This window comes from Eschrichtius robustus, chromosome X, assembly GCF_028021215.1.
Source record: "Eschrichtius robustus isolate mEscRob2 chromosome X, mEscRob2.pri, whole genome shotgun sequence".
Taxonomy (NCBI): domain Eukaryota; kingdom Metazoa; phylum Chordata; class Mammalia; order Artiodactyla; family Eschrichtiidae; genus Eschrichtius; species Eschrichtius robustus.
In genome coordinates this window covers 18809263-18836125 of record NC_090845.1, presented here as the reverse complement: position 1 = coordinate 18836125, position 26863 = coordinate 18809263, and the positions used below count along the sequence as shown (strand labels likewise).

The 26863-nt window shown below is 35.8% G+C and overlaps 1 protein-coding gene across 5 annotated transcripts in view; it reads right to left on the bottom strand.

Moving 5' to 3' along the window:
* The window catches only part of CNKSR2 (connector enhancer of kinase suppressor of Ras 2), a 257328-nt gene that overhangs the window by 78632 nt on the left and 151833 nt on the right, over positions 1 to 26863 (bottom strand). For 3 of the 5 annotated variants that reach the window (XM_068533674.1, XM_068533670.1, XM_068533675.1), the window contains 3 exons: positions 25777 to 25988; positions 8819 to 8908; positions 6993 to 7207 (listed from right to left, as the gene is read on the bottom strand). In XM_068533674.1, coding sequence (XP_068389775.1) covers positions 6993 to 7207; positions 8819 to 8908; positions 25777 to 25988 — 517 coding nt within the window. The remainder of the gene's footprint in view (positions 1 to 6992; positions 7208 to 8818; positions 8909 to 25776; positions 25989 to 26863) is intronic. The other 2 variants (XM_068533669.1, XM_068533671.1) reach the window with 1 other exon arrangement.

The window sequence follows — 26863 nt, the reverse complement described above, 5'->3', positions numbered from 1 at the left end:
AAAAATCCCGATGATGTACCAATATAGCATTCCTCCCGAAAACTGTGGGAACCAGAACCATCTACACTTGGGCTTGTGCAATAAGAGCACAACTGTACTGTACTAGGCATCTTGGAAAAATAGTGAATTAGAATATTCACTAAACTCTACTAATGCATTATTTTATCATTATTCAATTTATAACCTTTTAAAATCATTTAGTAGGTTACTAATAAGCAATATCTATCACAAGTGAAAATTAAAGTCTGTGAAATTATGTGTCATTTGCCCATAAGAATCAAAGGAAGGACTGCCATTTCCACATAAAGCCTCAGTCACCAGGAGCCGTTTGCTAAGGACAGCCCAATAGTTTGAGAATCACTACTCTAGTGAAGTGCTCCAATGGGAAACACTTGTCACAGTCCCGGCTGTTCCCACGTAGGCTTTGCCAGTGCTACTACGAAGTTGGCATTCACACTCTAGAAATTGTGAAGTCATCCACAGGAACCAGAGAATACATATGATATGAATACAATAATATTTAGAATGGACATCTGCATGCACCCCGGTGAGGAGAAACATCATGTCACACTGTACCATGGCTGCCATCTAGGTGAGTAAAGTCAAAGCCTGGAGAAAGTGGTTATTATAAACAATTGTTAGCTCAGAGATGGTTATCTAGCCACTGAAACTAACTGCCCTCTTATTTTAGCTACATTGATCCTGAAACAATGCAGCTAAGACAGGCCTATATTAGACAAACCAGTCTTTATAACTGTAGATAAATTTAATTATAAATGTTTATAGGCTGACAATATAGCATATTTTTCATCTTTGTGATAATAATAGCTCTGGCTTCTCTAATAGATGGTAAAATCCTTATGAGTAGACATGGCTTTATTCATCTAAAAATGTGAGTTTTGGAGTCAGACTGCTTGTACTCATATTTCAAGTCTGCTACTTTCTGGCTGTGTGACCATGAGCAAGGTAAACTCTGTGCTTCAGTTCTTCAAAATAGATATAATAATAGTAGCAACCTCAGAAGGTCAATTTGAAGATTCAATGAGATAATGTATGTAAGTTCTTAGCATAGGAACTTAGTAAGCAATAGGTAAATGTTAGCTATTATTAGTAGTAGCAGTGGCAATATTATTATCATTTATATATATTCTACAGCACTTATTGGGCCTTAAAGATAGTTGGCACTACTAGAATTGCTGTTGAGTTTCTGCTAAATTATGTTATTTTTTGAGGGGCAATTTGAAACACTTGGGATAAATGATAAATACTTCTATATATTTAATTTTTTAAATAAACAAAAGACTTTGAGATTTAAATATTTCACAAAGAAAAGTATTTTCCCTTACTTTCTCATTATTGTGTGTAGGCAGAGAAAATATCTAAACATGAGTAAGTGGGGTAAGATGGTAATGGGAGTAAATATTAAATCAAGAAATCTTCCATTTACATGAAATAACAGCATAGAATTGAACAAGTTTACTGTTGATGGTAGTCTTGCCCATCTGGTGTATGAGAGAGAAACTCTGCCAATGTTCAAATCCCAGCTCCACCACTTAACTACTTATTGTTAGTGCCTTAGCTTCCTAATCTGTAAAATGGGGATAATACCAGCACCTTTCCTCATAGGTTTTTTACGAGGATTAAGTGAGTTAAAATTTGCAAATTACTTAGAATAGTGTCTGTTTCATAATGTTTATTTACTTGTTAAATTTTTAAAAATAAGATGTCTTTTAACAGCTCTCCACCTCCTTCCTCTAGAAGCTCCACCAAAAATCCTTTCACAATTTGATGGAAATGGCTAAAAGTACTTATCAGAAGTGAAATAGTAACTGAGTGTTTGCAGTTATATCCTAAATAACTAAGACAAGCCACGCAAATGCTGGAATGTTATGAAACAAATCATCCAGATTTTTTAACACCTACTCAAAATCTGTTTTAAATAAGCCACCTAAAATCACATTATTCAGTTTATGAAAGTGTACCTGCATGTTGCCTAGATCCATTATCAAATTTTACTTTTCTGGCTTCTCAGCATGTAGATTAAGAATAAATCATTATTTTGTTTTTGGATTTAGTTCAGCAGCTTTAATGTGAGAGCAAGGTGTCATATGTATATCATATTAAGCAAAAAAAAAGTCCTGAATCTAATCATCCCTCATCTAAAGGCTTTCCTCACTACATTTGGATTTCACACACACACACACACACACACACACACACACACACACACCCACACCCACACCAGACACTGCTGTCTGCCTTTGCTTCATGTGCTCTCAGGTCAGACGAGGGTTTTGGCAGCTAACAACTCCCACATTTTCAGACAGAGAACCAGTGAGTAGGTAAAATAAAGTTATACTCTTTTGAAAAATACCATCACATGCTTGGCTGACAGGCATGTTGTGACCTCCATAATGAGAGGGCAGTGATAGGAAAAGGGCAAGAACTAGCTGGAGTGGAGGAGATGAGGCCAGGCTGAGGGGGAGTTAATCCTGTTGCCCTGGTGGCACCTGTGGAGCAGAGAAGTCTTGTAAATCACCCTGATTAAAGGTACAAACTGAGACCTGCTTTGATAGGGAGCCCAACATGGTGAGTGTAAATTACTAGGTGCTTCCAATACTCTTTTAAATGGGTGGGTGGTCAGAGTTAGGCTCCACATGGTCTGTCGTCTGTATCAGTAAAGCAGCCAAACCCTCGTTGGAGGAGGAGCCAATAAGGGCAGAGTTCCCATCTTTGGAGTGAAATGGAAACCTAATCGATAAAACAAAGTAGAATTTAGTCATGTGGACTAGACAAACATGATAGAAGACATTCAGAGCCCTATGCCTCTCCCCAGGCACATGGGACACTGGGCCTATGGTAATAGGTTCCTGGTGGTTCCCACTATGAACACACCCCAACTGAAGGTCAGCTTGTGCTGGGCAGGGCTGGTCATGGAGGTGGCTCTTGTTTTTGCAGGCTGAAGATATCAACTGAGAGATACTGAGAAAGGCATTGAAGTTCCTGTCACATTCTCTCACTCATTCATTCATTTATTCATCACATTTTTATTGAGCACTTATAAGGTACTAGACCTAGACTAGGTACTAAAATATAGTGCTGAACAAAATGGAGAAACTATCCTTTCCTGTCATGGACACGGACATGCCCTCCCTACCATGTATAGTGAAGAAAGATACTAAGCAGATAATCACACAAATAAATACGTAATTATGAATCATAAGAAAGTTTTCGAAGTACATATACAGGGTGCTAAGAGACTATAATAGGAGAAACTGATTTAGTTTAGGGTGTAGTGGTCAGGGAAAGTCTCTCTGCAAATTCAGGTTTAGATAGGAGTCAGCCGGGGGAAAGATGGGGTAGAAGCATTCTCAGTAGAGGGAGGCACATGTCAAAAAGGAAAGAGGTGGCAAAGACTGGTGATAATTAGGGTAGTTAGAGCATAGTGAATAATTTCTTTTCAAATAAGTTTAAGAAAAATACATAAATTGGAATAACAAATATATGGAATTAATAAAAAAATTATGTATTTTACAATACCATAAACTTCTAAATCTTCTTTATTATTATATAAACATTTCTGCTATAATTGCTAAGAGGAATGAGTCACGCTGAAGTCAAACTGTACTTGCCTGGCTTTGTGTATTTTTATTAGGCTGCTTTCCAGAATAGACGAATGGGGATTATAATCTAGGAGCTTAAAAAGGAACACCCTGCACACGCACACACACCTTTAGTAAATTGTTTAAGGGTATTTAATGCTGATATGATCCTGCTATTAAATTCAACTAAATTTTCTCTAAATTTCAACCCAGACCACATGGAGCTAGTATTATAGCAGAGATAGCTGCCTTACGAAACTCAGTATTCCATCTTTATAATCCTCTTCCACTTAAGTCCTATTTCATTAAAAATAGTTGTGCTATCCAAAGGAATAATTGGTAAGAATGAAGATTAATGGTTCATCATGAAGGTGATTGGAGTACATATTGATACTGATCTTGTGTTTTTAAAAAAATTAACATAAGTAAACATCCTTTTATTTTAAATAAGTACATATATACAGATTAAAAAATAAAAAATTCCTGTGAAATATAAAAAGCAATCATTTAAATATATTTTATTTTGCCTCCCAGGTCCAGGCAATTTTAACTATAGTACCCTGTAGTCTCAGTAATATATCATGCTGAATAACTACTTGTGTTTTATAACAGCAGTAGCTCTGTATGTTTTTCTGAACCTAATAAAAAATAGTAATATAGGGCAAAAGAGAAACCTGGGTAGAAATCAATCCAGCTACCAGAAATGTTATTAAAATCAACATATGAGCGCACACGTTTCTTCAAGTGAAACTTTTTCAAAATTCACTCATTTAGTTATTAAAGCACAAATTCATTTGTGTGTGCAATGCCTACCATGCATGGAGGACCAGGGCAGAGTGTGGAAAGATCCCTGCAGTAGGTGGTTTGGGTTCTAGTCCTTACTCTTACACTTTTTTGCAACACAGCTTTGGATAAATCACTTAACATTTTTGAGTTTGAGTTTTGTCATTTGCAAACACGGTTGTTGTGAGGTTTAAAAGACATAACAAATGTGGAAACTCCCTTGATAACTGTAGAAGTACTAAATAAATGCAAGTAAAGTCCTCTAAGGAACTTAAGAGTCTAATAAAAAACTCACCAATGAATGTTCTTCCTTTTTGAACACTGGTTATAGACACTGAACATACACTTTGGGGCTAACAATTATTTAGCTTCTTTTAAACCAGAGAATAGTTAGAAAATGTCCAGCTTTTCACTCTGAAATTAGTGGGTTAGTGTTACATGGGAGGACCTCCTCCATGATTAACAATATTCCTTACCCTGTGCTGTCTCTCTGTTAAAAATTAGTTGGGATAAATATCATCTATCTGGGAAATACCCTGTTACAGACTCAGGATATAGAATAAAAATAGGAGGCAAAGGTAGGCTCTGCTTTCTTTCTTGGAATAAACTTCTAGAAGTGAAGTTACTAGACCAGGTTCTTTGCACACTTAACTAAATAATGCCTTTCAGAAAGTTGGTAACAACTTATAGACAATACTAGCCAATACTCACAATATTCCTGATTAGCAGTTTTACCTTTTACTGTCTTCCATAATTTAATTACTCAAAATCCACAAGACTCAGCTATTTTCCTTCCTCACACAGTATATTCCTGTCTGGACGTGCATGACAGGATGGCACAGGCTGAGTGTTTAAATGAGCCTTCAATGGCTTACCGCTCCTCTTAACGACAAATCCAAACACTTTAATAGTTTACACGCTCTGGGTGAAGTGGCCTCTTCTTCCCTCTCTAGCTTCATCTCTCACTACCAACTTCCCTCTCGAATAGGCCAGCTGTCTCTTATGTTTAGATCTTTGTTCAGGCTATCACTTCTGACTAGAACACCAGCTTCTCAGTGTGAAGATAGCATTTCTGATTAGTGATAGCAAAAGTGGCCCCCGTCATACAGGTACAAGTATTGATTTCAGAATGACTGCAAATGTCTATGGAAAAAATAATAACCTGATTTGCCACTTATTCAAAGTAGCAGGTTTTGATATGGGCATTATTCTCTTGGAGAGGAAGAGGCTGGTGGTATGTAACTGGGGACAGGAGAGGATAGAGAACGAGCACCCAAGAGTGCTAACTGCACTCCTATGTCAACCCAAATATGAAAACATTTTTCTTCATTTTCGTTTTATGAGAGACCTAGCGAATAAGTAATTAGATGATTTAAAAGATATACTCAGGAAAGCAACTCAACTATGAGTTGTTAAATCTTTCACATCTTGTATATCTAGATGGTCTGTCTTCCACAGCAGTGACAGATTAAATTTTTTTGATGCTGTGTACACTAAGCACAGTTGTTCAACTCACTTAAAAACCTGTAGTCCATGTTTTTCAAGGGCTTCTAATAAGAAGCACAACAAACTCCCTTTTAACCAAAATGTCATAAAATGGGTTGATTTTGTGATTTGAATGTTTTGGCTAACAAGATTCTCAGCCTCCACACTGCCATTGTCCTAGTTTCTCATCATCCACCTGGCCTTAATGGCCCTGCCTTTGGCCTCACATCTCTTGATTGATGCTCTGCACCAGAGAGATCCTATAGGCCAATCTCATCATGCAAATCCCCAGGTCAAAATTCTTCAGTAGCTCTTTATTACTACAGGAAAGAGCCTAAGTACTTTATCATAAAATTCCTGATCTAAGCCCCACCTACCTCTCCAGGGGCCCATCTACTGCCCCTTCTCACATGCTTTCCTTCAACTTTTAATGAACCAGTAATTTTGAGCCACATGAAGTCCCTGGAACATGCCATATTCGCACACATTTGTGGCACACCTTCATACGTCTTCCCACAAAAACACTGCTTTTCACTCTTCACCCAAATGCTCCCCATTCTGAAGCCTCTTCTCACTTCCCAAGAAGGCAAAGGCCGTTCTTCTCCTACACTTCTTGCACCCACCCATTACAAACTGTACTGGGACTCTCGGTGTGTCTTTCTTTCCATATTACGGTGTGCTATGTCTTCTCATTTTTACCTCGAGAACCATGCTCCAAGTCTAGTGCATAGTAGATGTTCATTTTTAAATGAAATCATAAATATATTAAAAATCTTATCTTTAATGTTGAACTTTACAGCTATTCATTTACTGGGTATTATCACACTAATGATTAATCAGCTAATTAATTATTAGTCTCCATAAATTCTGCGCATATTAAGTTATTTCATTAAAAATATAACCTGCTACAACACATGAACTCATTGAACATATGAACTGAAGAACAAATCAATAAGCCATCATTGTTTTTAAACGTTTTTTTCAGGGCATAAAATCTAAATTTAGGATCTTTTGTGAAAATCTGACAAGAGGATAAAAATAAATAATCTGGAATTTACCAAAAAGTCATTTGCCCGTCTGCCAATGAAAGTATTATCATAGAGTCTTTGAAATTTTACTTACATGGTATAGTGTGGCCTCCGGCACAGGTGTGCCCATGATATCTTGTCTCAGTGCATCCATTTGCAAGCTAGGTAGCAATGAATAGTGAGTCGGGCTACTACTCTTATCACCCTTCTTTTTAGACTTCTTCCCTGTGTCCTTTTTGCTGTTTCTCTGAAACATGTATTCTTCTTGAGCAATTTTTTCATTGCTCATATATCGGAGTAGAGAGTTTTCTATATAAAAGAAGATAAATACACCAATGTAAATACGCAAATATTCCAAACTTTCTATTCTTCCTTAATTGTACTATGAGATTTTGTTTCAGAAATGTAACTTGACTTCATTTATGAAATACCTTTGTAGTGAAAATATAGAGGATCTTAATTATTTGGGATCATAGGGAAACAGGAAATACATAGCCTATAGATTATTTCTCCAAGTTTTAGGTCTGAACAAACTATATCAGAATCACCTGCGGAACTTGAATCATAAGTTCTGGGTGTGCGGCTCATAAAATTTTTAACAAGCTCCCCCAGGGAGATTCTGCTAAAATTTGATGACAAACACTGACCTATGGCAGGCTAGGGAGCATCCTTGGAGAAGTTAAAACCCACACTATGGACCAGTAGTGAGGAAACTTAGTTCATAAAACCTATGCTTAAATTGATAGCCAGAACTTAGTACAGTGCTTCATAAGGCCTTTTTCCCCCAAGATGTCACTATGATATCAACTCCCAAAAGAGTGACTCAGAGAAGGCATATAAGTGTTTCCCTTTTTATATTTTTCTTGATTAATTCTATAAAACAAATGAGGTTAGAAACTGAAGTCTGGAAGACGGAATGAATACATAGATGTAAAGGAATCTGTCAATGTTCCTATATTTACCAACACTTTCAGAAATTCTCGCTCCATGAAACAAGTGTTAAGAAGTCTAATGAAGCAGACAGTCATGCTTACTTATCCCTGTGTAGTCTGTGGATCTGTGTATTAATGAAATAATTTCTGCACACTGGCTAGAAATAACAGGCAAGTGGGTTAAACATGTTATAAAGTAAGCTTAGTGACTTTAGGTTCTATGAAAAGTTGTTTGCTTTGTTTTGAATAATTTTATTTTTCATCTATAACCTTAGGGATCTCATTTCAGAAAATGGAAGTAGCAGCATGACCCACTGGGCCCACCATATCCACACTTGGTCGAATCCCATTTAGTAGCAAAACTTCCAGTTGCTCTCTTTACTGCTCACCTCAATGGCAGGATAAGTGAACATAAAAACTTACTTTTGGTAGATACTTCAAGTGTAGCCCACCCCCAAGTAAGAAGATAACCCTGAACAGCAAACAGAAGAGAAAAAAAAGCAAAGCAGTTTTTTTTTCCATTTCTATATGGTTTTCATTAGAGTCACTGGCCCAGTTTCTATTAGTTTTTACCCATGTGCTTCAAAGCTCAATTTAACGTTATATTAATACAAAAGTAGTGAGGTTGGCATTGCGGACCAATGGGGACTGATCACAAACTCTTTCTATTTGTTGAACTTAATTCTTTTATGCAGTTTCACACTTCTGACCTTGTTTTCCAAGTATTAACTTTCAAATAACACTCAGATATTAATTTTTTACATTGTACTTATCTACCCTGAATCCCTTAGGAGGCATTCAGAGAAGATACCTACTTAATAACAGATCAAGATAGTTAAAGGTTAGTCTGAGTTGGTTTGGGTGTATCATAAAGTCAGTGAGAGAATGAACAGTTTTCCACTGAAGCCACAACATCCTATTTAAAAAACATTTAAATTTGCTTTTTGTTTCAACAACCCAGCCTACACTGAAATTCTAGAACACTTACCTCTTCTACTATCTCTCTTCATCTTATTTGGATCTTCATAGTCCCCCACCCAATTATATTCCACTGGCATAGATATAGGTCGTAGCTTGCCTAAACACAGAGAACAAAATTCACATCACATTGTTTTTCTTCCCCACGTCCGCTCAAACTTAAACGGACTTTTAGCTACAGTCTGCAAAACACACTCACTCATATGCAACATTATGGTTGGCATTTGTGAAGGTGAAAAATATGTGTGTTTTGAGCCAGAAGGTGAAACTGCCTGTGGCAATTGGCCAGGTGATAATGCAAACTTAAGGCACTTTTTATAAATAATAAAGAACAGCCTAGGTTTGCTCTCTTAGGAGCTCCAGGCTTTAAGAATGTGGCCCTTTACAAAGAGGATCATCATTTTAGTGACTTCATTTTCATTAACTGGATCTGTCTTATTCCCCAATGCCCAAGTGTCTTTATCTTGATAGCCAGTCTCCAAGATAGTAGCTCCTTGTGTTTAACCTGCCTGCCAGAACATTAACCCATCGTTTCATGTTGAAACACCACACTACTAACTTCCCATCTCCACTGCCTCCTAACTCCTATCTGCTTTTTGGATACCACCATTCTTCAGCAATACGGCTATACTCTCTTTTATGGCCTAAAGCTGGGTCTGCCCCAAGCATCTCTTGCTATTGTGAACTCTAGTTTCTAGTTCCAAGTAATCACTGTTTTGGCCTGTCCCATTTCCCTCTGGGTCTGTGTTCTTACTAAAAAGCATTTTAATTTTACTTTAGCAAGCAGAACTCATGGCACAGACTTTAAGGATAGCTTTTCGGTGAGGCTGCAGTGTATTATTTCTGATCAACTTGAAATTCTTGAAGTACAAAACAGCCAAAAGAAAATCATACCAAAGTTTAAAAAGGATACTTAGCACAATGTCTGGCATATAAATTTACTAACCAACATTATGGTTGGTCTTTGTGAAGGTTAATAAATTCTGAATGAATGAAAATTAAAGACTCATGTGGGACTGGGTCATAATAATAATGATGATTATGATGATCATGATAATAGTACTAACATGTATATATCATTTACCATATGCCACATATTGTCTAAGGGTTTTATAAGTATTAAATTGTTTAATTATCAAAACTATGAGAAATATACTATTACCCTCATTCTACCAGATGAAGAGCCTGGGACAGGTTATGTAATTTACCCAAGGACACACAGTTGGTAAGTGTGTAGTACCAGGGTTCAAACCCAGGCACTCAAACACTACTTCTGTAGTAATTTTTGGTGACTTCAATATTCACCCTCCAATATTTTGGCCTCTCAGTTTCTTGAGGTTCTCTCCTCCACCCATTCTTGTGGTCATATGCTTAATCTTGTCACATGCAAAGGCTGTAATTTTTCCCAGTACCCCAATTTCCTACCACCTTCTGTATTTTTAGCACGCCCCCTACAGCAGTCCAACAATTCTTCCTCCTTTAATCTACCAATCTTCCCACCTTTCAACACCTCCTGGTCACTGCACATCCTCTTCACTTCCCTCCTTGCCCAGATACATTTCACAATCAAATTGCTATGAACACTCCATGGAGTTAAAAAAATCCATCAAGATACTTCTTTCTCATTATGTTCTTAAGGAAAATGTGCCAACCTTATGGCATTTTATTATACATGCTGATACAGCTTACTTAGTGTATTTTCCTAAGCTCTTTGAAAGTCTGAGGATGAACTAGACATGATAAAATTATTAATGAGCCCCCCAACGAAGTATTTATTTAATGGCTTCCTTTCAAGGTGTGCAAACGACTTTATAAATCATCACCTCAGTTTCCTAATTTTCATGGGGTAGATTTCTGCAGTTTTACAGAGGGAATTTGGGTAAGCTGATGCAGGTCAATATATTCTGCCCATCCAGGGTGGCATAAAGGTTTTAGGAAAGGTCTCATTTTGTCATGTCTATTCAACTGCTTTCCAAAATCAGTCCTCCAGCTTTTCAATGTTATGAGTGCTATATTTTCAAAGTTCTTACAACTCATTTCTTTAGAATCTGGTTTTAAGGATAAACTCCATTTTAGCATGGGCACTGAAACTGAAATAGTGAACAGCTCTAACACTGTTTCTACATGTCACCAAGAAAATCTTTTGAAAAGTGAAAAATCCAACAAATAAGCAGTTGTTTTAACTTTCTCTCGCTAAGAAAGAAAATAGTCTGATAGTTTTTGAAGAATTGATTGGTTGTTTGGAGTCAAATATATGTGCACAAAAACAAGAAGAAACTTCTCACATAGAATACGAAATATATAATTGTAATCGTTGTATTTTACATCATATTCTCTGAGATTTTCATGGAACTAAGCCATGAAAGGATGTAATTAAGCCTTTGCTATGTCTGGTTATATCATTCACCATAGGAAAAAAATTTGCAGAAGATTTAAACAGACTTTTTATGGAGTGATTTTTTTTTTTAAACAGAAGTATACTGTATATTACTGATACAAAATTGAGGAAAATATATTGAACCAGACAAAAAACTGAGATAAAAAGTCTTAATTAAAATCTACTTTTATAGGACATCAAGCTTTTGCTTTTACTAGTTATAAAGCTATGAATTTTAGCAATGCAAATCAAAATAAGTATTTTTAAAAGTAAAGTGTATTATTTGTTTAGTTATAGCAAATAATGTTGCTTATAAACAATGCTTTTATAAATTTTTTATTGTGCTAAAATATTGAAATAGATTTAATAAAACAGTTAAAGTAATAACATAAGGTAGCACTCTTATATAAACAACAGTCTTTGGCAAATTAAAAAATAGACAATGGCTTAAATTATTTCTAATTCTAAATATACAGATCTTTGATTGCAGCTTGGAAATGTTTGCAACTGTGTATTTATAGCAGTGTTTTAATTTCATAACAGCAAAGTTCAAATGGAAAAAAATCTTTATGGTTTTATGCTATAGTGATGCTAAGAAAAAGAGTTCTACATGCATTATTATTGCTAGATTTAAATCAAATGTATACTATTATTAATACAGGCAAAGTATTTTTATGCTTGTATGACCTTTTAAGGCTTATTAAATTAAACACATCTGACTCATTCCGATGTAATTGTACATAAATTAGTAATAAATCTCTGAAAAATAATTTGGAAAATTGAAAGGTATCTCTTTATGTAATAACGCTATTTACTAATTCATAATAAAAATTAATAATACTCAGGAATATAGTAAAAACATGAAGATAAAAGCCCATTTAAAAATTTTGCTGGGGGCTTCCCTGGTGGCGCAGTGGTTGAGAGTCTGCCTGCCAGTGCAGGGGACACGGGTTCGAGCCCTGGTCTGGGAAGATCCCACATGCCGCGGAGCAACTAGGCCCGTGAGCCACAATTACTGAGCCTGCGCGTCTGGAGCCTGTGCTCCGCAACAAGAGAGGCCGCGATAATGAGAGGGCCGCGCACCGCGATGAAGAGTGGACCCAACTTGCTGCAACTAGAGAAAGCCCTCGCACAGAAACGAAGACCCAACACAGCCATAAATAAATAAAAGAAAATTAAACTTTAAAAAAAAAAGAAAAAAAAATTTTGCTGACCACTTCCTCTTACAGAAATTTTTTATTCCTCTAAGCATGAAACATTTATTAATTATAGAGTTCATTTGACACGCCATCATAAACCTTGTGATAAATCTGTGCTAGTATCTCATAGTTAAATTATTATTCTGTTACTTGGCTTTTCATATCTGTTGCACATCTGGAGCATTCTAACCGAGATCTCTGTAGAGGCAGGAATTGTGCACTGTATTTCTTATTGTAGTCTAATAAATGTACAAGAGGTCAAAGATAAATACTTTTGGATTTTGTTTGAATTTTATTCTGAAATTAATGGCAAGTAGCTTTTTAAAAATAATGAACTATATTTAGCTGCAATTAAACACAAACAGAACCCTAAACATAATTTAAAGAATATTTAGCACAGTGAACTATATATAATTCAATATCTTGTAATAATCTATAATGGAAAAGAATTCAAAAAAGAATCTATACATATATATGTATATATATATGTATGTATGTGTGTGTGTATATATATATATATATACACACACACAACTGAATCACTTTGCTGTACACCTGAAACTAACACAACATTGTACATTAACTATACTTCAATTTAAAAATGGTTAAAAAATAAAATAAAGATATATTAAATCTAAAAAAAAAAAAGCAGATAGGAGTTTTAGAAAGTCCAGGAACAAGCCAAACGAAACAGCATATTATAAGGGACATATATAAATTGATAAAAACTATTCTAAAAAAGCAAAGAAACAATAAATAGATAATTCAGGAGAGTAGTGATATTAACGAGATAGGGTAGGACAGGGATCCACTGTTGGAAGCAAAGACAATGGTCAGTATTCCAATTATTGGCAGGTTGCCAGAAGAACCAACCATGTGATTAGAGGGTTGGAACTTTCAGTCCTATCCCCCACCCCCCCACAACCTCCAGAGACGGGAGGGGGCTGGAGATTGAGTTTAATCACCAAGGACCAATTATTTCAACAATTGTGCCTATGCAATGAAGCCTCCATAAAAACCAAAAAAGGACAGGGTTTGGAGAGCTTCCAGGCTGTTGAACAGGTGGAGATGCTAGGAGAGTGGCACACCTAGGGAGGGCATGGAAGCTCCAAGCCCTTGCCCCATGCCTTGCCCTGTACATCTCTCCCATCTGGCTGTTCCTGAGTTATATCCTTTTATAATAAACTGGTAATCTACTAAGAAAAAAAAAGAATACTGATGTGATGGAATGCCTTATAATGATCTAATACTCTGTTTTAATATGAAATTGCTATGTTTTAATACTAGTGTACAGAATTGCTTAAAAATAAACCAACTTTTTCCTTAGACAGTAAAGCATTTTCAATGCTATTACAAATGCTACAGTGCTCTTTGGCAGAGTTAATTGCTCACTCTCTTGGGCTCCCTTAGCTCTTTCTTAGTTATACTGTATTGTATCTGTCTGTTTATGGGTTTTTCTACTTTTTGGCAGGAACTTATATATCTTTGTTATGGAAGTTCCTGGCAAAGATTCTGACCCAGAGCACGTATTCATTAAATTTCTTTTGAATGCTTGAATGAAAGGATGCTAGACATTAGGGAGATCCCAAATTACTGGACTGTTCACTGGATTCTACTCCCTCTTTCTTACTCAAGGGCATCTCTTGAGCAATTCTACCTTACTTTCTCCTGTAGCATCAATTTTTCCCTATCGACCCAATGATTCCCACTAGCATACAAACATGCTGTAATTTCTCCAACCTTAAAAAAAAAAAAAACCTTTCTTCGACAATAAACAGCCACCCCGCTACCACTTTATTTCTCTGGTCCCCTTTAGGGAAAAACTCCTGAAGTCTCACTTCTATTCTCAGTCTCCAATTTCTCTCCTCCTCTTTTTCTTCCTAGCTTTACTGAGGTATGATTGACAAATTCAAATGTTATACATTAAGGCTGTACAGCATGACTTTTTAAGGTTTGTAATGTGATTATATATATATATATATATATATATATATATATACACACACACACACACACAGCGAAATGATTATCACAATCAAGCTACCACATCCTTCACCTCATATAGTTACCATCTGCATGTGTGCGCACGTGTATGTGTGGTGAGAACACTTAAGATCTACTCTGTTAGCAAAATTCAAGTATACAATGGAAAACATTACAGTGGTTCCTCAAAAAATTAAATATAGAACTTCCATAGGATCCAGCAACCCTACTTCTGGGTATATATCCAAAGGAAATGAAATCAGTCTAAGAGATATCTGCACTCTCATGTTCATTGTAACATTGTTCACAATAGCTAAGATATGGAAACAATACAAGTGTCCATCAATAGATGAATAAATAAAGAAAATGTGGTATATGTATACAATGGAATATTACTCTGCCATAAAAAGAAGGAAATCTTGCCATCTGTGATGACATGGATGAAACTGAAGGACATTATGCTTAGTGAAATAAGGCAGACACAAAAAGACAAATACTGTATGATCTCACTTATATGTGGAATTTCCTCCTCTCTCTTGAACCTTCTCTAATTAAGCTCTTGCCCCCTGAACTCCACTAAAACTACTATTGTCAGGGTCACTAGTGCTTCCATGTTGCTAAATCCAATAGACAATTCTCAGAACCCTTGACTTTTCTGATCTGTCTGCAACATTTGACACAGAGGATTATTCCCTTCTTGAAACACTTTCTTTACCTGGCACCCAGGATTCTGTCTTCCTCTGGTTTTTGTCTCCTCTTCTCTTCCTAAACTCACATGCATCCTTCAGAGCTAAGCAAAAATGTCATTTCCTCAGGGATACTCTTCTTGACCTTGTTCTAGGGTTGGGTTCCTCTATGTTTGTTTTTATTTTCTTTTGTAGTTTTTTTTAAAATAGCATGCCAGTTATAGTCAAATAAGTATTTATTAAATTAGTTGCTTCAGGGCTTCCCTGGTGGTGCAGTGGTTGAGAATCTGCCTGCTAATGCAGGGGACACGGGTTCGAGCCCTGGTCTGGGAAGATCCCACATGCCGCGGAGCAACTAGGCCCGTGAGCCACAACTACTGAGCCTGCGCGTCCGGAGCCTGTGCTCCACAACGAGAGAGGCCGCGATAGTGAGAGGCCCGCGCACCGCGATGAAGAGTGGCCCCCGCTCGCCGCAACTAGAGAAAGCCCTCGCACAGAAACGAAGACCCAACACAGCCATAAATAAATAAATTAAAAAAAAAATTAGTTGCTTCAATTCTGTCCCTATTCTAGAATGTAAATTTCACAAAGGAACAAAAATTTCTCTGTCTACCGTGGTATTCCCAGCACTTAGCACAGTGCCTTAAACATAGTAACAGCTCAATATTTGTTAACTGATTACTTGTTAAGAAAGTAAACAGGGGACCTTCCTCATACATTGGACTAAAAACGTCCAAGCTATACCGTTAGTTTCTATTTTCAAAGTTTCCTTCCCCTTCCTTCCTGTCAACTTTCCATTCCCCTCCTTTTCACTTTCCCTCCCTCACTTCCTTCTAAAGAACCTGACCAACCACTTTCATTATTCTAACAAAGTGGGCCTAACCAGAGCTGTTTGGTAATCAAGCCAGAACTAGAAGTCCTGCCTCCTGATTTCTTATCTAGAAACATTCCCATATTAAGCTACCCATGATATATGCTGAAATACTACTGAATTGCTGCCTTTTTCAATTGTATCCCTCCCCTACCTTTTTAAAACTCTGTCCCCAACATGCTAAAATCATTAAGTTTCAGGGTGATATACAGCATCTGAGAAGTGATCTTCTCAATTACAGTTGCCAAAGACTTGAAAAAAAAGACTGCAGAGAAATTTCTCCTTACGTCTGATATACCCTTTAATGCTCACAAAAGAAACTTTCTCTAGAGGCTAAGGAGAAAAAATATATACATACACACATATACACATCTGTTCTGAATATTTTAGCCAATATTTTGATGAAAATGAGTGTATTAAGGAATGTTAAGCTATAAGCATGCCACATACACCCATCAAACTCCCCACATACCAGACAGAAAAATTGCTTTCAGATGGTTGACTGCATTTCTAGGAAAACATCCCGAGATTATTTAAGGTAGAGAATCACACATTTAAAGAGGAGTAAAATTGAATTAAATGGAAAGTCAGTAAGTTTTTAAGGATAAAGGCAACATATCTGGATCTAGTAAAATAAGTAAAAATGGGCACTTTGATCCCTAGGGCCATATTTTTAAAATTTCATTTCTGGATAAAAGAGCTTGGGGAAAAAGTGGCTTGTAATCATCACAATGTGATGATTATTTAAGTACTGGATTTAATGCCTTATAATATAAATCAAATACAAACCTAATGATTATTAATTTGAAATCGTTTCAGTTGCATTAATGGAGAACAAAAACAATTAAAATCTCATTTCAAAGAATAAGCTACATCTTGTTTGTGAATTTTCCTATCGCTTCCTAAAAGTGATCTAGACTTTAGATGGGGAGTCACATAAAAATTGTTGAAGGAGAAAATTTTGAACTGCATCAAAAATTATAGGGAACTTTTAACACTTGATTCCAAGGCTAATTACATTTTGAATCAAATTACGTTCTACCAAGAGAGCAAACGTGCTGTACACACTGGAGTTCAGAAAGGTTATTTTAGTCGAAATGTTGCCACTGTGCATAGAGACGGGGAAGGATTCAGATGGTTTAAATACTGTCTAAGTGGCAAAAGAGTTCTGGGTTCTCTTCTGAAGGCTCTGGTGGGTAAAAAAACAATGAGCTCTGCTAAATACTTTTGCCCCCTGCTGTGCTCAGCAATACAATTGTGGGAAAGAAAGATGATGTGGGGTAAATAGTATTTGGTTAAAAACATCCCATTTTCAAGTTAAAAACTACAATTAAAGCAAACTATTTTTAAAGATCTTAGTAAAGCAGTATCTTGAAAATCTTATCAACATATAGAAGACAGTCACCCCTTCTCATGAAAAGCGAAAAGGACAATGATTGACCGTCAATGGAAGACCCTCATTTGAAATAAACAAAACGACATAATAACTTTATAATTCCTTTCACATATTTTTCTCTTTGGGATCATATTAGTCAGTGAAGTTAGCAAGAAAGGTAGAGATGAAAAACTTCGCACACACCACAGTTAATTTCTTAGGATTTCACCGATAATTAGTTTTGGAGTCAGCCCGTGAATGTAGACTTTGAACTTCTATTTCAGTACTCTTTTCACTGCATTAAATTGCCTCAGTGATGAATTCAAGCCCATTGCATTACACAAAAATCCAATTCATTTTTCTTCAAAAATAATTCACTGACATGTATGATTACTGCTTTTTAAAAAAGTATACTCCCAGCCAGTTTGCAACTCTTGCAAAAAGTTCTTAAAGGCTAGGTAAAGAACTAATGGAGGATTAGAACATAAACTGTAGATGTAACTGTATTTGTTGTCCATCCCTTAACAAAGATGGAAAATAAACTGGTTTGACATGATGTGTTATTTATAAAGTGATGCTAGGTTGTCATACTTTTAAATGGCTGTATATTGTTTTAATTATTTCCTCTAATGTCTCCAGTCATTAAGATAATCAGTGTATAGTTTTTAGTCATCTCTCTTTTAACAAGATTGGATATAACACTTGACATTTTCTATCCCCAGGGTTCTATTTCCTTCATGATTCTAGCAAATTGTTCTGCAGTGATACCAGTAATTCTATGAGGAGCCATGCACTGATCTTTCCAGTTAATATTTATTACTTTAGTTTGGACTTTCATCACAAATAAGATTTACTCTAGAAAATGGCTTTTCTGCACAATAAAAATGAAGATGACATTCAACAAGCTGTCTGCTGGGGCAGACTTCAAGTTAAGAATAGAGGCTTTTCCAAATGCTTATCTGTTAGGTCAGCTGTTCGCAACTTAAAACAAAGAAATTTTATCACTGGTATATGGGTCTTTAAGAGGAGCTGAAACTCTATTTCAGCCTTTACAAAATATAATTCCTCAAACATTAGTTCCATTGGGAGGTTAATAAGTATTTTGTGACCAAAACCAAAAAAGATGCAATGTACAAATACATGTGGGAAACAATAAGCTAACCCCAATTCAACAAGATTTTCAAAGCCTTTAGTATGCTAATGTGCATTTATTAATCTCCAAGAGGGGGATAAAATATGCAAGAGCTTCCCAATCTTATTTAACCACGTAACCTCTTTCATTTACAAAGATTCTCTTTCAGGACTAGTGATCTGAAGAACATACATAGGAAAATGCTGGATTACTTAAGCCACATTGTGATTTGAAAGCAGACACTAACCACTCTATTTAAATTTCACCTTGCTGTCATTTATTATATCTTTTTCCCATTGAGGGAAAATGCATTCCGATTTCAACTAGGGACAATGAGTTCCCTCCTGTTCCAGGGGATGTCAGGATTAGGTTTTCTACTATAGAGCAGGGTAAGTCATCTCAGATACTCACAACCTTATACTACTTCTGCTCAGAGAATATGCTAAGTTTGAGTAAATGCAGGTTTATCTTTCCAGAGCAATAAGTTCCCAGACTCTTTGAATACAAAAAAGGCAATTGGCCCTATGTCATACAAGGGCTCTTTGATTTTCTAGTCATATACATCTGCTTCTGTATTCAATTTGTCTGCAACTGATTCTTCTTAATTTAGCTAGGGTTTCTCAACAGCAGCACTCTTGCTGTTTTGGACTGGATCATTCTTTATTGTTGGGGGCTGTCCTATTCATTGTAGGATGTTTAGTAGCATCTTGGGCCTCTATTCACTAGATACCAGTAGCACCTCGACTCCCATTTATGACAACTACCAACGTCCCCAGAAATTGCCAAATGCCCCTAGGGGGCAATACTGACCCCAGTTGAGAATCTCTGAGTTGGACTGTTTCTATTCTTGGCTTTCCCATTTTGTCTTTAAGGGAAGCACTAATATCTTTGTGTTAATTCATTTGAAGAGTTTTTCTTTTCCTCTAATAGTTGCATCAGCTTTGTTGATTTGGTTTGCTAATCCTTCCTTTTTATCCACATATTAATATTCTGGAACTTTATTAAAAAAGTTTTTTTTTTTTTCTTAAGCTTACTGTTTTATCTATTACCTAGTACCTTCAATTCTTTCAGGGCAATCTGATCTTGCCAGGTTTCATTTCTTTGAAAGTCTCCAACTATTTAACTTATTTCACATATTATTTTCACTATCCTTTTTTAAAAGCAACTAATCTTAAACTTTAAAAAGGTGTGGGGTTTGAATTGTTTTCAAAATTTTGATGCTGAGAGGTTATAACTAGGCCCTTCTGCCTAGCATATGAGGTAGTGATTTCAATAACAGAACTTAAAAGAAGACTTGGATCACGAAGGTTTCTAGTGTTATGAGCTATCTGATGCTCTTCCTTCTACTTTTCAAAACCAAACCAAAAGAGACAAGCAAACTGTATATTTCTTTTAATTGGTACGATTTAAATGGCTGGTTATTTATTGGGTAGGTAGAGGGACCAAACCGAGGGAATACTTCCATTCCTTTTGTTCTTTATTAAGTCCCTCCACAGGAAAGGAGGAAGTGTTAATTTGATCCATCAGCACTTCAGAATCTTTGAGACACTTTTATTTATGAGCAGCAGTAATTTATTACGCCATTTAGGCACCATTTCTTGTAAGCATGGTTTCTTTTTTTTTTTTTAAAGTCTTTATTGAATTCGTTACAATATTGCTTCTGTTTTATGTTTTTTGGCCGGCGAGGCACGTGGGATCTTAGCTCCCCGACCAGGGATCGAACCCATACCCCCTGCATTGGAAGGCAAAGTCTTAACCACTGGACCACCAGGGAAGTCCCTAGGCACCATTTCTTGAGTACTTTCTATGAGGCAAGACCAGTGCTAAGTACTTGAGATATAGTATCTCATTTAATGCTCATAAAAACACTAAAAGTAGTATTGCTATCCCATTTTACAGATAAGGAAACAAAAACACAGTGAGGCTAAGGCTCAATTACAAGGTCAATCAGTTATTAAAGGCCAAGCCTTGGCGCCAAATTCAGGTCTATCTGACCTCAAAACTCATGCTCTATTTCTATCAGTAAAATTATACAAATTAAAGAAGAGTGCCTTCCCTAGGTGATTACTCTAATTTTTACATTAGGAACAGGCTATTTTCTATTTCTATGCCAAAATATTGCTGAACTACTTTTCCATCAGTTACATGGTCCCTTATCACCATCCATCAGCTTGATATTCAAAATTATTTTGTGAAGCTAACTAACATGCAGTCTTTATGAAGTGTATTAAATAAGTCCAAAGGAATAAGAATTCCTGTGAGTATAGTACATATCTCATATTTCTGAATTTTTGATTCACTAATTTCTATTTCTATGTTTAGTTCTGCTTTGGAAGTAGTGCGTTTTACTTGAGCACAGAAATTTCTTGTGGTTAGAATCCCATTTTCTTTTCTCTCTAGCATAGCTGATGAATGACAGCTGAACTTTTATTTGATAAGGAAGATAATTTATATTCAAAAATCACAGGAAAGGGAACAAGCTTTTACTTGGAAATAAAGAAATGCGAATGTATTATGTGTACCTTTAAGAAATGTTTGAAATAATGCTATTAATTATAATTTAACTGCCCAAAAGATAGAATGAAGTTGTAAGACAGAGAAAGGTGATTTTGAAGTATGAGAGACCCTGGAACCTTCAGACCATATCCCTACCTCACACTGATAAAACTCAGTTCACAGTATCACTGCCCATAAGTCCTTCACCATGCTACTGTTAAATCACTTGAAGCCATTTGCTATTCATGTGGATAAAAGGGACATGGTATTTGGTTTTCTCTTGTTCCAACTACTCCGGTGGAAAATGTTCAGGTATAATATTACAGAAATTAATTTTCCTCAATGCACAGTGTGTACAAATAACATTTCTGAGGAGCACTTGTAAAATACCAACCTTGCATTCGTTCATGTGCTTTTTGTGAGGTCCTGGATTTTCAATAAATCAGAAAAGGTCTGAATTCCTTCAAACCAATACTATTCTATAATATTATTGTAAAAAATATGTTTTTATCCTAGTCTTATAAAATATGACCACTCACAACCACAAAGGGACTCAGCCAACTGTGTCTACCTTTTAGCAGGTTTCTATGCACAGAAATGTGCTGTGATGGAACAGCAAGGGCAAGGAGTCTGTGAACAGTGAAAAGGGAAAGCTGATGGGAAATATTACCATTCTGAAAAGTTGCCAAGCAACTGATCTCATCAAATTTGAACCTTTGCCTTTGAAGCATGAGCAGATGAGACCAAATAGTTAAAGTGATTTAATGCTATCCTTTTTCACCCTTTTACTTTCACATTAAAGTTTCTTTTTTTCCCCCCTGAACTTTCTGTTTATTCACTCCATCTTATTCTTCAAAGACTTTTAAATGGCTCATATTATTATTATTTATCTGTTGAGATATTTCAGTTCTTTGTTTTTTTCCCTAGCTTTATTGAGGTATAATTGACAAATAAAAATTGCATATATTAACATGATAATTTGATATTATATGTAAACACTGTGAAATTATTACCACAATCAAGCTATTTAACACATCTATCATCTCAAAGAGTTACCCTTTTTTTGTGGTAAAAACACTCAAGATCCATTTTCTCAGCAACATTAAAGTCTCTATGTAATAATGACAACAGTGAAAAGAAATATCTAGCACATACTGGGCACTTTCTAGGCAATTTACAGTGTGTTGTCATTAAATTCTCGCAAAAAGTCTATGAGGCATATATTATCATCTTCATTTAACAAATGAGAAAATTGAGGCCTTGAGTAACATTCCTAAGGTCACACTGGAGTAATTAGATGGCAGTCAGGATTACCAAGTATGGCTGATGATAAAGCCAATGCCAGCAATCACTAATCTAGGTTGCCTCACCTACTATATCTGTATTTCCAGAAATCATTCTTGTTTGTTGTTTTAGGAAATTAAAACCTATTATATGCTCTCTCATTTAAAAAGGGCATACACATTGTTGCTAACTGTACCCCTCAATTTAGCTATCTTTTCCTAAGGTGTGTTAAGGCCATGTCTATGTAAATGCATGTTTATTATAGTGTCAGGAAATACAAAACATATAGAAGAACATATACAATCAGATCTAGTTCTGCTTGCCTGAAATCAAATGCTTGAATTTGGAAGGGGTAATGAAATTTTTGGAAATTACTTTCCTACAATTTTGCAAATTATTTTCACAATAGTTAGTTATCTAGTACCACTGGTAGAGTCAACAAATATCCATAGGTATTTAATCCCAGCTCTACCAGTTACTAGTTGGGTAAGTTATTTAACCCATCTGTAAAGTGAGGATTCTATTAGTATCTACCTCACAGGGTTGTTGTGAGGATTAAATGGGTTAATGACTTTTAAATGCTTAGAAGAGTGCCTGGCATACATAAATCTCAACAGGTATTATTTACTTATTTTCTAGACGGGCCATCCACTGTCTACCCATACTGTATTTATCTTACAGCTTAGGGCAAATAACTGATCTTTTAATTCACTCTTAGCCACAAAGAGTGGGTTCATGATATTAAATGAGAACCTTGGTTAATCAATACATTTTAAAGCTCACAATTAGGACATTTTCAAGTATTTTTCTTTCCATCTGTTTCTTTGTCACAGTGTCTAATAACAGAGCTTCCCTAAATATTTTTGTCTTATATATCTATCATATGAATGAAACTAAAAGCACACACTAAAAACTGTATCATGTTTCTCCTTTGCTTCTCAAAATCCTATTTAGACTCATAACTCTAAACCTCTTTGAGTAAACAGGTAAGCTGGGAAGTTAATAGGTAGTAATGGTGACTAAGTCCACATACTTGAAGATAAGGGTATTTGTAACTAAGAACTAAGTTGAACACTGTAAGGCTAAAGGACTTATACAATGCCTTTTAAGGCATTACACAAGTGCTAACAGGTTAAATTACTGTCATTTTCAGAAAATATAAAATGTGGACTTTTTTGTAACTTCAGGGTTTTTTTTTCTCCAATATACTTCAGCAGGATCAAGTATTTCATTATCATTGTTTTTAAATCCAAGAGAATATTGTCACACTTGGGGGTCCATGTAATGGGACCATTTTATAGGTTAAATAAAGAAGTTGTCATCGATTATTGCTTTTTAAGGTTTGAAGTTACTTGGGGCCTTTAGGGTCTGGGCTGGGAGATTTATATAAACCCTCAGATCTCAGATCTAGGTTTGAGAAGGTGTCAGGTATTTAGTGGGGATAACTAGCATTTAGAAACCCTGGATGATGACTATTCATCATTTAAAACTCAGCATAAATGTCACTTTTATTTATGTGACTTCCCAGGAAGACTCTGGGGCTTCAGCTCCCAGGCTACTGCAGCACTCTGTTCACACCTTCCTACTTGCCTAAACTGGCTGCACTGCATCTCTTTGTTTTTTCCCTCTGCATTGTGACTGCCTTCCAGGGAAGATTTATGTCTTATTCATCTTTGCAGCCCAAGTGCCTGGCTGACCTGATGTACACAACTAATATTAGCTGAATGAGTTAACAAATGAATTAATCTTTGGGAATACTATGGCCACAAATTCACGTATGTGAAAGGTAAGTTTTATTATTTAAGAGCTGATTTTAAAAAGGTAAATATACATTAAACTGCTAGTTACCTGGAACAACTTTCAAGCTGTGCCAGGGAATATCTACTGAAGTATCTATAAGTATCTCTAGTGGACGTTCAGACTATATGACCAAAAGTAAAAGAACTTTTGCTTTTACTTCCTTATCCCTCTTTTAAGCATATATACATTTCTTTTCTCCTAAGTGGTTTATAAAAGTACATCAAGTATCTATAGGATATCTACTTTTTCTAAAATTTAAATGGTATTCTATTTTATTGGAAGAGATATGATCTGTGGAACATGATAGCACTAGGTGCTTTAAACCATAGTCTGAAGGAACTAACAATTCATAGCCATTTAAGTAAGCACTTAGTAAACTATTTTTTTATAAAGCTGTCAATAATCAACTTCATCTGGTGACTATAAGTTCCCCTTAAATTAAACATTCTTATCTACTTCAACAAAAGTAGAAAATAGCCAGAAAATTCTGGGACATAACAAAAGAAGAGTTGATATACATTAATGCCTATCCAATAATAGGTAGTCAATAAGTACTTGTGGAACGAATGAACAAAAATAAAAATCTCATGTGATGGGGCAGGGGCAGGGATAAAAAGATGGCAGGCCTCTATACTGCAGAGGTTTACAATATAATAGTGGAGAAAAGCAAAAGTGCAAATACCTTCAATTTATGACAGTTCAAAATAAGTGCCACCAGAGTAGTATAATTGAGGAGGAGCACATGATAAAACAGCACATGTACAGAGAATAACACAAAGCAAGATAGGTACGGTTCCTATTATTTAGGATCGGTTTGGCCAAAACGTTTCATACATAATTATTACCAAAGAGATGTAAGGAAATAGGGCGTGGGTAATAAGGTATGTAATCTTTCGGAACCACAGGAGGGAGGCATACGGCCATAGTGAAAAAGTAAGGGAGGCAGGTGGAAAGAGAAAGTTAGAAACAACTTTCCTTCTGCTCAGCTCCCACTGATCAAGTCTGGACTAATCAGCAAGGATCCTGCCCCTCCCCCAAAACTGAAAAGGAAGGAGCATAGAATTCCAGTTCAATACACTCATTCTTGCAATAGGACCATAGGTGTTACTACTTTAACTTTAGGCAACTTTATCTGCAAATCTTTCAGCTACACTATATCAATTTTAAGTATTTGTGACTGGGTTACTGTCTTGGTCATGCATGGAAAAACAGGAGTCAGATAAAAAATCCTGGGACATGGTAACTCTAGGCCCATCTTTGCTTTAAATACATTATGTCCTTCCTATTTAAAATCCACTCAAAATTTACAGCTTCTTATAAAAAACAAAAATTGACATGAGATTTTACCCAGAAAAGTCCATCTAAAGATTTTTTAATACCTGAGAAATAAGGAAATTTTATTTTAAATAAGTCATGTTAACAGTAAATATTCATTAAAAAAAGGGAAAAAAACCCCTTGAACTAGTCCAGTTTGGCAACACCTGATCTACAAAAATTACATGTGAGTCAAAAAGGTTTCCATAAATCATTAATGAGTTAAAATGCTACCTACTCTTCTTGCTTATTTTCGGAAAACTTAGAATAATTTTTAACGTCATGCCTCATATTGTTGAGATTCCACTTGGAAGCACACGACAGACACAGATCAATTATAAAGATTCAAAAGCTATCAAGTAATTTTCACAACCCAAAAGCCTAGGAAAAGAAATTGAGGTTCCCATACCAGACATAAGCTCTTTCGTCAATGTAAGAGAAGAACTCTTACCATAAGTTGGGGTGCTTTCTCGTCTTCCTTGACTACTTGATCTTCCCTTTTCATATTCATAACAGTACAAGACAGTATCTTCCTCCACAATATTAAACCTCTTTCGATATTCCTGATCCAGAAATGAATTTGGTGATTCAGATCCCTTATGCACTGGCTTGCCCACCATGTGTCCTCTGAGGTCTTCACAAGGAAGGTTTCCTTTTTCATCCCTAAAGAAAGGGTAAAGGAGAAGGATGTAGAAAAGTGTTACAGTGGTAAAATGACAGAGACAGTCTAAAGTAGTAATAATATCCTTCCTATATATCTTCTGATCTTTCCAAACTTTCTTTGAGGTTTATAGGGCAACTTTAAATTATTCCTGTTTTGCAGGAAAAAAAATGCCAAGGCTCAGAGAGGTTAAATGACTAGCCTAAAGGTTACACAGCTAGACATGGGCCATGGATCTTCTAACTCCTGCTCTAGTCCATGTTCAATACTATGGCACATAAAAGAAATCATCTTAGCTCATAAATTGCTTTTAGTGCTTAAGAAAATAGGTATAATGTTAACAATGCTAACAATGTAGCTTTCTTCTGCCAGTTTATCTAATTGATTCATGGTAATATTTGCACTGCTTAAAAACAAAGATGTATTTAAGAACTGCCACTTCTGTGACGGTACTGTGACCTTAAGAACCAAGTTAGCACTATATAAACTGGTGTTGTACGAATTTCAAACAGCTTGTTATTAATTTAAAATAAACCTTAATGAAAAGAATTATCCTCTGTATTTAAACGGCATTATCTCATTTAATAGTAAAAAAAGATATGTTCATGGAACTCATTCTAAATGGATATATCAAAATTTAATTACACATCAGCAACATTTCTTGTGGAGAGAGGGTGGAGAAACCTTATCATATATAGAGTTTAAAAATGGGATTTAAGATGATGGCAAGTTGATTTTTTTTTTCTATAGGATTCTGAAGTGAAAAATCTCTAATTTAAATTTATGGGATCCCTAAAACTGTTACTCACACATAGTAAATATTAATCACACAGCCCAGGTGATTGGGACAATAATGAGTGGTATTTTGGTAGAAATA